This window comes from Sebastes fasciatus, chromosome 24 (genome assembly GCF_043250625.1).
Source record: "Sebastes fasciatus isolate fSebFas1 chromosome 24, fSebFas1.pri, whole genome shotgun sequence".
NCBI classification, from domain to species: domain Eukaryota; kingdom Metazoa; phylum Chordata; class Actinopteri; order Perciformes; family Sebastidae; genus Sebastes; species Sebastes fasciatus.
The window spans coordinates 10,405,856-10,417,707 of NC_133818.1; the positions used below are offsets into that span (position 1 = coordinate 10,405,856).

Below are 11,852 nucleotides of genomic sequence, written 5' to 3' on the forward strand. Positions count from 1 at the left end.
CTGTGATTTATATTAAGAGTCATTATGAGGACTTTTGAGGGCTGCAGTTGTGGATACGAAGCACTAGTGATGATTTTCCACCTAAACAGGAGAGCTGCCCCGGGGCTGTTGTTGCCCTATGAAGTAACACCTTCAGATACCCAGGAATGTTTTTGCTCTACGTGTCCTGCTTGTTTGTTAAAGCGCCAACACAGAATCACAGTATTGCTCCTTTTTTCTCTCTTTTTCTTCCATCCCTTGCTTTGCTTTGACATCCTCCTCTTGCCGTTTTTTTTTTTCTCCCTTTTGCTAAATAAACACGCTTGATTGCTTTTTTTTTTTATTTACGCTCCCTCCATTTTTCCTTTCTTCTCGCTCCATCCGACCCCTCCTGTCCTCCGCGACCTTTTTTGTTATGTCCTTTCATTTACGTTCTTTTTCCTCCTTACGTTTGCTTCCCTCTTCCTGCGCACCCGCCACCCCCTCTCCCCCTCCAGGCTTGTAAGCCCAATCACAGTGCAGAGGGCGGGGGCTCGGGTCAGTCCCTGCCCCCTCACGTGGGCCCGCTGGGCCAAGCGGAGGACCAGACCTGCCCAGCCAAGAGGAGGAGAGCCTCCAGCCCTTCTTCCAAGGTAATTACCACGGTGACGACATCATTTAACTGACTGAGTTACAGCCATGCAGTTTAACCTGTACTGTGTTTTAATTAGATCTTGTGCATATTTCAATTTCATAATGGGTTTTTCAGGGTGATTCATGGGTCAGTAATCCACCACAGCAGCCAGTTCCCAACTGGTACCTCTCCCCGCAGAAATTACAGGTTAGTAATATCCCTTATCTCCTATTTAACTTCATCTACGAGCTCCACTTTGAACCTTTTTGTTGCCGTTTGTCTTCAGGTGCTGGAACAGTTGCGGAGTAACCGGGCCAGCCTGAAGCCCCCGCAGCTTCAGATGTTGGGACAGCTGGAGGCTCAGCTCGCCATGATGCAGCAGCACCAGCACCAGGTAAAAAACCTCTACTGTCCTTAAACACAAGATCAAACATTAACACACGCCACTTTGCCGTTGACATGCTCCAAAAGTACTGCAGGTCCTGTTGATCCTAAAAAAAAAAGCAAATCAATAGTAACGTGTTCGGGGTAGTTCAAGGCTTAAACTATAGTTGTTAGAATAAATAAACTCATTGTGTAAACACAGATTTATGATCCTACAGTAGTATGCAGACGTGACTCATGCTAGTCCAATACTTTTCACAATGTGTTGTGGCACGCGTAGGCGTTTGACTGTTGTGGTTTGGCACACGATACAATACAAGCAAGAGCAGGGAAGTTTAAACATTGACAGGTAGGAATGTGAGCGTCAATTGTGTTTTTCTAACTGACTAATTGTCTTTTGGTGGCACCCATTTGGTTCTCCAACCCGGTTTTAAAGAGGACCTATTGTGCCTTTTCACTTTCCTTTAGTGTGTTATGTACACTGCTCAAAAGAGTTAAGGGAACACTTAAATCACACATCAGATCTTGATGAATCAATTATTCAAGTTGAAATACTTTACCGATGTACATTGTATAATTTGTTGAGAACCAAATGACGTAACGGCGGTCAACGGAAACCAAAATCATCAACCCATTGAGGGCTGGATTCAAAATCGCACCGAAAATCAAAGTAAAAAATTGAAAATCACAGGCTGATCCAACTTTAGTGAATTTCATCACGGCAACTCATAATGTGACTCAGTAGTGTGTACGGCCCCCGCGTGCCTGTATGCACTCCTGACAACCTCAGGGCATGCTCCTGATGAGTCGGCGGATGGTGTACAGTTCATGTACAGTATGCACTGAAAATAAGCATAATAGGTTCTCTTTAATAGACATAATAAATGAGATATTTTTTAAGCTATGATTTAAAATTTCAAACTGTTGTTTCATGGTTGTCATCTTTTCCATTTCACAGATGAGACAGAATGCCTCAGGAGGCCAGGTGCGCCCCTCTCTCCCCAACGGCCCCACCACCAACTCCCTCCCCTCCCCCAACCCCAGCCTCCACCCCGCCCGGCCCCACCTGGGACCCCACCGGCCCCTGTGCCCGCCTCAGCCGCCACTGGCCAACGGGCCCATGGGCCTCGGGACACACGGACACTCAGACCCCCTCCCGGCGGGCGACAGTAGTAACAGTAGTAATAATCAGTCGGGGCCCACGGCCACAGGACCCAACGGAGACGTGCCTTACCTGCAACCGGCCGCCGGCAGCGGCGACGCAGCACTGCTACCTCACACCTGCACAAGCACGCAAACACAGGACGCCACGCCGCGCCAGGCCCTGCACCTAAACTCCTCTCAGGTTCGACAATATAATTGTTTTTTGCCGTGCCTGTGACAGAGCAGCCAAATACAAGTCACCACTCCTGCTTTCCCTGTATAACATTGCTCTCTTCCTCCTCCAGGGGCTTCAGAAGGGGTGTGTTCCACACGCGCCGGGCTCCAGCAGTGAGGGGACCCTCTCTCACCCACAGACCCCTAACTCCATCGCACCCGTGCACCCCAACAATCAGGTTGGACATTCCACAAACGCCCCATCGCCACGGCAGCAGGCTCACAACCACCTCCCGTCTCCTCCCTCCCTCCCCCACTCCTCTACCTCAGGTGGAGCAGCACCTGGTGCTACCAAAGATAGCAACACCGCAGCCGCCCTCGCGTCCCTCGGCAACGGGGGCTCCGAGGGCAAGGCGCCGTCGCCGAGACCATCGGCCGATGGCAAAACAACGCAGGCAGATGGCCTAGCCAATCATGTACACTCTGGGGATGGCAAGGTGGCGGAAGGTGGCGAGAAGCTGAGCCTTAGCGCAGACAATCCTAGACTATCTGCCCTGCTGGCAGGGGGGAAGGGCCTCGTGGAGGGTGAGGGGCTGTCACAAGGGACCGCACCTACCACGTCCGAGTCCCACAAGAAAATCAACAACATCCACCCAGCCGCCCTGCCCTCCACCCCCCATGCGCAGGGCAGTTCGGCCGCCTCCTCGCCCATCTCCGCCATATCCACCGCCACGCCCTCGCCCAAATCCTCAGAACACACCCAAACAGGCGTCCACAGTCCCTCCGCCAACGCCACTGCATCCACCGCATCCACCGCGCCCGCCGTGAACGGCAACGGCAAGGGAGGCATCTCCGAGGACTCTCAAAGCCCGCTGAAGGCCGATCCGCCCGCCGTCGCCAGTCTCAAAGCTACGCCCCCGCACGGACACAGCTCCTCCTCCTCGTCATCGTCGTCTTCAATATCCATCTACCCCAGCTCCACAGACGTGCTCAAGGCCTGCAGGTGAGACTCGTTGTAGTTTCCTCTCACGTCACGTGTTGTGTCCTGCAGGATGCATCCAGACAGCATCCTGCCGGCCCGTTTTTAATTCCGCTCTTGGCAGGAATGGCGGTCTTGGCAAGGAAGTTATGGTGTCGACAAAGGCAAGATAGCACACAGTCGAGCCATAACGGAGACTAGATTTACAGCATGTGGCAAACTCTTTTTGTAACATCCTGCACGTTCAAGTAGGGTTTAACATCTAGGCTGAGGGGCGTCGCTGTAGCTCACCTGGTAGATCATGCACCCTATGTACCAAGGCTGAGTCCCTACTGCAGAGGCCCGGGGTTTGAATCCGACCCGCGGCCCATTTGCTGCATGTCATCCCCTCTCTCTCCCCCTTTCAATACTGTCTAATCTTATAAAATCTAGGCTGAGTTGATACATTCCAGTAAGGACAGTTTAAAACTGTGTGCGAGGTACAAATAGAAATGGTCTTGATTAGTGGAAACATGTGGCTGCTTCAGTGGGTACTGTAAATGTAGGATGTTTTTTTTTTATAATAGATAGAACTGTACTGCTTGCATGTTTTCCAAGATGTTATAAGCCTGAAGTTGTACTTAACTGTTGCCTTGTAATGACATGGATCAGCTGAACAGTGCGGTTTGTTTTGAAGATGTCTCCCCCCGGAGGAATTTCAGGGGAACTGCAGAACCAAAGGCAAATGATTATGTAACTGTAAACAACACCGAAGTCGACTGGGCAGTCTTGTTGCCATGCAGATATTATTCTGTGGAATAGATTCATCCATTCGGTTGCCAACTATTTTAAATATGATTTGTAAAATGTGGCATCACTCTGCATATATTCAGTTAAATGGACTGCTAAGAAGGAGTATTATTAAGATCTACGGTAGGACGGCAAGTCTAGCTATTATTTCCTGGTGTATTACTTCTCATTCTCTGCATTGTGTGTGTGTGTAGGAACCTGGGGAGGAACGGTCTCTCCAACAGCAGTATCCTCCTCGATAAGTGCCCCCCGCCCCGGCTGCCCCCTCCGCCCTCGCCAGTCCTACCCAAAGACAAGCTCAACCCTCCCACGCCGAGCATCTATGTGAGTATTACCCAGAGGGCTGCGAGCTACTTTAAGATGACTTAAACTATTGTTCATTTTTACCCGATGAGTCTTGTTGTGGTCGTCATTGAGTGCTACAGGAATGAGCTTTTTTCTTCTGGCGATTGCATTCACACTTTAAAAATCATAGAAGTGGTGTTCATTTGTGGAGACTATCTTGCTGAACAAAACGTATAAGTATCATAAATGTGTGTTTGCCACAGAGCTTATTTTCTGCAATAATCCAAAACCCCAATGGAAAGATCCCATTGGCTTTTTGTCGAGGGAACCCAGGGCGATGCTAAATTCCTGGTTGGCCTATGAAAATACGTAGCACTCGATAGTACTATATCCTTTAACTTCCTGTTTCCTGTCTTTGGACCAGCTGGAGAACAAGAGGGATGCTTTCTTCCCCCCACTGCACCAGTTCTGCACAAACCCCTCCAACCCCGTCACTGTCATCAGAGGACTGGCTGGAGCTCTCAAACTGGGTAAACGCTTTGTTTACTATGTGCATGTATTTTTTCTTTATCACAAAGACATCCTTGTTCTAATTACTTGTGTCCGTTCCGCCGCAGACTTGGGTCTGTTCTCCACAAAGACGTTGGTCGAGGCCAACCCGGAGCACCTGGTGGAGGTCTGGACCCAGCTCTCTCAGCCCGCCGACGAGAACTGGGACCCGGCCGGCACCAAAAAAATGTGGCGATGCGAGAGCGCCCGCGCCCACACAACCATCGCCAAATACGCCCAGTATCAGGCCGCTTCCTTCCAGGAGTCCCTACGGGTCGGTTTCTACTTTAATCTGTGGATTCAACTGAAACAAAACTTCCAAGGATACAAAAAAATATATAGCATACTGCTGGGTTAATGTGTTTCCTCTTTGTTTTCAGGAGGAGAATGAGAAGAAGGCACTAAAGGAGCCGTCGGACACAGAGCCAGCGTCAGCAGAGAGGTACCTAATGCTGTTCTTTATGTTAAGTTACCTTTAGTTTGATTGTTTAGCCCCAATAGAAAGCTCCAGACTCTGATATGTGGTTTGGTTTAGCTTGCATCATGTTTTGAAAAATGGTTTTGAAGTCAAAAGCCAGACAATAATTCTGTTTGTGTGTTTTCAGTGTTGCACGCAAAAGAAGGGGACCCTTAAAGCACATCAAGTTCGGAACCAACATTGATGTGTCGGATGAAAGGAAGTGAGTGTGGATCTGGATTTTTCTGCCTTTTTAAGACGCTCTGCAGCTCGGAGTGTTTCAACTTCAAAGCGCTGATGTTATAATGCCTCTCTTCCTCCAGGTGGAAACAGCAACTCCAGGAGCTCAGCAAACTGCCGGCCTTCGCGCGAGTCGTATCCGCCGGCAACCTGCTGAGCCACGTGGGGCACACCATCCTGGGCATGAACACAGTTCAGCTCTACATGAAGGTCCCTGGGAGCAGGATAGCAGGTTAATACACGCTTACTTCCCGGGACAAATGATTGGTGATTGGTGTGTGGATAAGTTCATTTAAGAGGTTTTGTGTGCGTGTTCCTCCAGGTCACCAGGAACACAACAACTTCTGCGCCGTCAACATCAACATCGGACCAGGAGATTGCGAATGGTTCGCCGTACCGGAGCCCTACTGGGGGGTGATGAGCAACTTCTGTGAAAAGTAAGACAGGCCGCTGTACAGATGTGAATCACACTCTCTTCCTTCTATTTCTATATCCATCACAACTCTTTTCCTCCCAAACCTCCAGGAACAACATCAACTTCCTGATGGGCTCGTGGTGGCCCAACCTGGAGGACCTTTACGAGGCCGACGTGCCCGTCTATCGGTTCATCCAGCGTCCCGGCGACCTGGTGTGGCTCAACACCGGCACCGTCCACTGGGTGCAGGCCATCGGCTGGTGCAACAACATCGCCTGGAACGTTGGGCCTCTCACCGGTACGCCAGGGATTATGGGTTAATGGTTCTCAAGCCACTAGAGGACGGTCTGGCTTTTCATACTATTGTGAACACATCCTTACATATGATTTGCCCCCAAATTTCATAGAATTTTGCTTTTTGTTTGTTCTTAATCACTCCACCTATTACGCTTTTGTGCCTTTTCTCTTTACTGTTATGTAGTTTTTTGTGCATGTAAAAGGTCCGCAAAGTTACAAAGTCCAGTTCCACTGCTCCTGAACTGCCTGGAACGCCTCGCTCGAAGTCCCGTCTTTTCTTCCGCAACGTGGTGATGTCACCAAGTAACACATTTGCATAAACCTGCCCAGCGGTTAGGTTTGGCACGCCCTCGAACAAAGCTAGTTAGAGCGGAGCTGGAGCGGGGTCCGAAAGAGTTTGGTTTGGTCGACCAATCCGACAAGAGCGGCCCAGCTGACCAATCAGAGCAGACTGGCATTTTCAGGAGGGGTTCTTAAAGAGACAGACACTTAGGCATAGAGTGAAAAGAGGAGCTGCAGCACTGCCGGTTCGAGAAAAGTAAAGTGTTTTTTTTAACATTAAAGCATGTAAACATGTTCTAGTAGAAACCCGAAATACAAGTATGCACCTGAAAATGAGCATAGTAGGTCCTCTTGAAAACATGTACTACTGGAAAAGTTACCTATCAAAGTTTACAACCATGTCTTACAGAAATTATGTCTGATATGATGACCTTTACTGTGATATTTGAGGTGCTTTTCTGCTGATTCGTGACCTTTTTAGCTGATTATTGCAGGATTTTATTCCGTCTACAACAGATGCATTTTTCAGACGTCTGTATGATGGCACGAATACACCTCCATATCATCCAGTGCACCTGCTGTCCTCATAACGGCTACCTCCTTAAAGTCTATTTTTCGATGTATCTTTCTTTGCCGATGACGTCTTTCCGTGCATATAAGCATCTCCGGATTTCTCGTGTTCATGTAAAGTAATGTACAGCGTGTTTTGCCTTTTTCAGCCCACCAGTACAAGCTGGCCGTGGAGCGCTACGAGTGGAACAAGCTCCAGAGCGTCAAGTCCATGGTTCCCATGGTGCATCTCTCCTGGAACATGGCGCGCAACATCAAAGTGTCCGACCACAAGCTGTTCGAGATGATCAAGTGAGTCACGGAAATCCTTCGGCAGTTTGTTTGTCTGTCTTATATGTTTGCACATTTTGACACAATGTCTTTTTTTGTCGCAGGTACTGCTTGTTGCGGACGTTGAAGCAGTGCCAGTGGGTAAAGGAAGCCCTGGCGACGGCGGGCAAGGAGACGGTGCTGAGGCCGAGAACCAGGGACGAGCCGGCCCACTACTGCACCATCTGCGAGGTCAGTAAGCAGAACATTTCGGCATCGGGGTGCGAATTTGAACAGGATTTCACATTTCTTACACTTATTTTGAGTATAAAATAATTGTCTTGCCATGTTCTTGCTTACATTATGTATCGTACATATTGGATCAGAACCAGATGTCCCATGATTGTAGGTCTCTGGCTGCTGGATCTAATAACTTGTGGTTCACGATTTATACTAAATATCTGAAAAGTATGAGGGTATAAAACTGAAGTGTTATGTTTCAATATTGTGAAATATGCAGATGCACATATGGAGGGAACTTTATATTTATGCTAAAACTCTGCAGTTTGCCATTTGAGTGATTCAGCTGGTCCATTGACATCAAATTAAAGGCCGGCTCGGTTTTTGTTTGAGCAAATTATTGATTTAATTTGAATGCGGGGTTTCGGGCTGTCTCGTAGAAATGCGTCCATATCCAATTGAATGTCTGCTGTCATTGTGTCCTAGAAAATTGGTCCATTATTCACTGTCTGTGGAGCAGCTCCAGGTTTTTTTTCTCTAGATGACATCATCGCTGCTGTTCAGCTTTCATTCAGATTCACAAATCAAAAAGCTACAAGACAATAGAGATGACATTGAAGCTCGTGTGTGTTTGTGCGCTCTGCAGGTGGAGGTGTTCAACCTGCTGTTTGTGCGCCGCGAGCTCCTCTCCAAGAAGCAGTACGTGGTCCACTGCCAGGACTGCGCCCGGAAAGGCAGCGCCACGCTGGACAACTTCGTGGTGCTGGAGCAGCACAGGATGGAGGACCTGATGCAGGTCTACGACCAGTTCACATTAGTAAGTCACCAGCGGGAGGAAAAGGGGAACTCAAAGTGGTTGTTTCCTTTCAAACTGAAGAGAAAATTCCAGTATATTTATGTGACATTACAGTGTTTTTTTGTCTATGGTATATTTACATGTTGATGCATTCAATGATTTGACTAATTCTGATGTTTCCTCTTCCTCCCCAGGCCCCTCCTCTTCATTCATCTTCATCTTGACATTAGGTGACACCTCTTTCTTCTTCTGCTGTGGAGCCCATTTACAGGAACTTGTATTAAGATAAAGAAAAAAGAACAAACATCTACATACGCGGACCATTTCTGATATTCAGGAAAGCCAAGGCCGTCTCCCCCCCCGCCCCCACAACCCACCCTCACCACCGCCCCCTCCCATTATGGCTGGTCTCCATAGCGACGGCTGGAGGCTGAGGCGGCCGAGTGTGTCTGTCTATGCAACCTGTTTTGAAGTGCTGGGGCCTGGGCCCTTCCAGAGGGGGGCGCCACCGAGCTCGCTAACATGACTTGTTTTCTCTCTTCTCCCTTCCCAGCCCCCTCTAGTGACAATGGTTCAGCCCTGTTTTAATGGAGGACTTAATCAAAAACGGTTGGGACGAGGGGGAGGAGCGGGATTCTTAATGCGTGATAAAAAATGTTTTGTAGATACTTGTTAACTGTCACAACTGGCAACACCACCCGTAAAAGACTACTGACTTGACAAGCTTTCTCTCTCTTCCTTCTTTACGTTTTCTATTCTGGTAACAGGATGAAATGTTGGCTTTGATTTATAGAATTTTCCCCCAAAATTTCTCTTCAGTTTTTCCTTCTAAGGAGCACTAGCCTAACTGGTCTTTTTCTATGGTAGATAGTAATTTTAAGACTCTTTGGACAGCAAAATCTCCAAAAAAAATTGTAATGTGAAGGTGATTTTCTTTCTTTTCTTTTTTTTTTTTTTACAGCTTTTATGTTTTATCTTTGTCTTGTTCTTTTCAAAACTATGATGTTTGTTTCTTAGGTAAAAAAAGGAAAAAAATTAGGAAAAAAAAACTTACTAGCCAAGTCACACAAAGAGAATGGGTTGCACATAGACTTATGGAATAAAGTTTAATTTGTGATTTTTTTTTTTTTGTTTCATTATGTTTCTAATCTTGATGTAAATTTACACTATTTATAAATACATATTTATTGCTTGAAAATATTTGTTGATGGAATGCTGTTATTTTTTTCCAGAGTACCTGCCATTAAATTTGAAGGAGTTTTGTCATTTTAACACGACTCCTCTTACATTTTCTATATATAAATAAAATTGCTTAGAAAGCATTGTACAGAAACGGACATTTGAAATTGTTTTATTGTTTGAAGAATGTTTTATGATAAGTCAATAAACACAAAGTTGTCAAATTATCCATGTTTTTTGGTTCCTCAAACACACCACAACACTTCAATATATCATCCTTTACAGTAAGTAATAATACAAACAATAGAAAGACATTGATGTGTATGAGTAGAGGTCTGAAACCCAGCAGACAATGTAGCTGTAGACTGACACACACAGAATCCTACACTGAATGCCAGGTCCAGAACTCACCCAGCATCTCAAAATGTCATTTTTTATTTATAAAAAAATTCATTCTGTCCTCTAAACCACCCATGCAGTCTAGGATTAACTCTGCTGAAGGCTTTTCTCTTCACAGTAGGTGGGCTTTCAAAACATTTCTTTGAAATTTAAAAGCGGCGTGGCAGAAAAGATCACAAGGAGAGTGTGTGAACTACACACGGAATTCCAAATACATCTGAAAATACTCCACAAAGTACATTAGAAAACTTAAAAACTTTTTGTCATGTATCCTGAATAACATGGCTGCCAGCAGAGACCCAGTAGCCAGATGTAGCTGCTGCCAGCCCCACAGGATCTACACTGACTACTGAGCAACTGCTGAGCCGCCCTGTGGCTCTGCGGCTCCAGTTGGAGCCAAAATGGCCGCCCAGCTGCCCACATCTCCAAGCCAAGACAGGAAATGATGACTTCATGCAGAGGGAAGATGACAAACAAGCAGGTTCCCTGGGAAGTCAGGTGTGTCATCGGTGTTGGCCACTGCTGATGTGATGCAGGTGTGGATATGACTAATACAGCAATTAAAAAACCCTCAAAACATTATAATAGTGCACCTGAAACTGTCTTAAATGTATACAGACAGAAGTAGAGAACAATACAGCCATTAGCACCTTCACCCATAAATGCTCTGCCATGCCTTGTGTTAGACATAGGCTACATTCCAAATCGCATACTTTTTCTTTTTACTTCTAGTGCGTACTGCAGCTGCCCTTACAAAGTACGTACTGTTTCATGCAGTACGCATACTACTTCCTCATAAAATTGCACCTTGAACTTTGACCCTCTTGCTCATGTATCCCCTGCACACAGGATTGTAGGTCAGAATAGCCAGAAAAGCATGCTGGCTTGCATACTGCAAAATGTGACCGGTTGTAGTAGGACATCCTGGTATTTTTGGCATACTACATTTGACATATTATGTATTGGGACATACTTAATCTTTTTCTGGCATACTAAATAGTAGGGTAGTGTGGGTATTGTAACGCACTGTACGTACTAAAGGCACAATGTTATGCATACTGCATGCAACACTACTCAGCTGCAGTATGTACTAAAAGTAAAAAGAAAAAGTATGCGATTTGGAACGCAGCCATACTGTCATGTAGCTTCATTTGAAGGGCTTACTAGCCAAAGTAAGAGTGTTTTGGAGTTTTTTTTGTGGCTTCAGTTGGACTGCTAACATGTTAAATACTAAATACAGACAGTACTACCTGTAAAGTAAGTATTTTATGTCTAATGCTAATTAGCAAATGTTAGTATACTAACACACTCAACTGAGATGGTAAACCTGGCTAATACCTGCTAAACTAATGACAGTCCCATTAAACTCAACTGTACTTTAACAGTGTGTTCCAATCCGCGTACTTCTGTACTTACACTCACTATTTTGAGTGCATAAGTGCGTTCACACTGGGAAGTACGGCACAATGCAGTGCACTCAAAGTACCCGGATGTTGTACTCAAAACGGTCGGATCGTTTAGTGTGGAACGCTGGACACCTTCCACACTCAACTGTCGTCATCCTGGCCACGTGGCGGAAGAGGCGGAGCCACGACCACTATTCAAACAGACGGCGATAACAGAATACAACAATACAATACGTAAACGGGAGGACACATCGTAGGCGTAGGCGACGACGTTGGAAAACGTAATTTCCGTAATTTCCAAACTGCTTTCATTTTTTTCAGAAGATATTTTGGCGGGTAGCGAGCTGCATTAACATGTTGCAAACGTCATTTCCGGTGAGTGCGTCACAGAGTATTCGATTTGAGACGACCCTACCCTGCTGAATGT

At 46.4% G+C, this 11,852-nt stretch overlaps 1 protein-coding gene across 2 annotated transcripts in view; it reads left to right on the top strand.

Moving 5' to 3' along the window:
* LOC141763053 (lysine-specific demethylase 6A-like) overlaps positions 1 to 9,847 on the top strand; it is a 30,793-nt gene extending 20,946 nt beyond the window's left edge. For both annotated transcript variants that reach the window (XM_074627299.1, XM_074627300.1), the window contains 17 exons: positions 477 to 611; positions 728 to 799; positions 879 to 986; positions 1,935 to 2,321; positions 2,425 to 3,296; positions 4,256 to 4,385; positions 4,771 to 4,876; positions 4,964 to 5,169; positions 5,276 to 5,337; positions 5,501 to 5,575; positions 5,676 to 5,824; positions 5,915 to 6,029; positions 6,118 to 6,305; positions 7,306 to 7,447; positions 7,531 to 7,657; positions 8,292 to 8,462; positions 8,636 to 9,847. In XM_074627299.1, coding sequence (XP_074483400.1) covers positions 477 to 611; positions 728 to 799; positions 879 to 986; positions 1,935 to 2,321; positions 2,425 to 3,296; positions 4,256 to 4,385; positions 4,771 to 4,876; positions 4,964 to 5,169; positions 5,276 to 5,337; positions 5,501 to 5,575; positions 5,676 to 5,824; positions 5,915 to 6,029; positions 6,118 to 6,305; positions 7,306 to 7,447; positions 7,531 to 7,657; positions 8,292 to 8,462; positions 8,636 to 8,665 — 3,075 coding nt within the window. In that variant the 3' untranslated portion in view covers positions 8,666 to 9,847. The remainder of the gene's footprint in view (positions 1 to 476; positions 612 to 727; positions 800 to 878; positions 987 to 1,934; positions 2,322 to 2,424; positions 3,297 to 4,255; positions 4,386 to 4,770; positions 4,877 to 4,963; positions 5,170 to 5,275; positions 5,338 to 5,500; positions 5,576 to 5,675; positions 5,825 to 5,914; positions 6,030 to 6,117; positions 6,306 to 7,305; positions 7,448 to 7,530; positions 7,658 to 8,291; positions 8,463 to 8,635) is intronic.
* Positions 9,848 to 11,852: the final 2,005 nt, after the last annotated feature.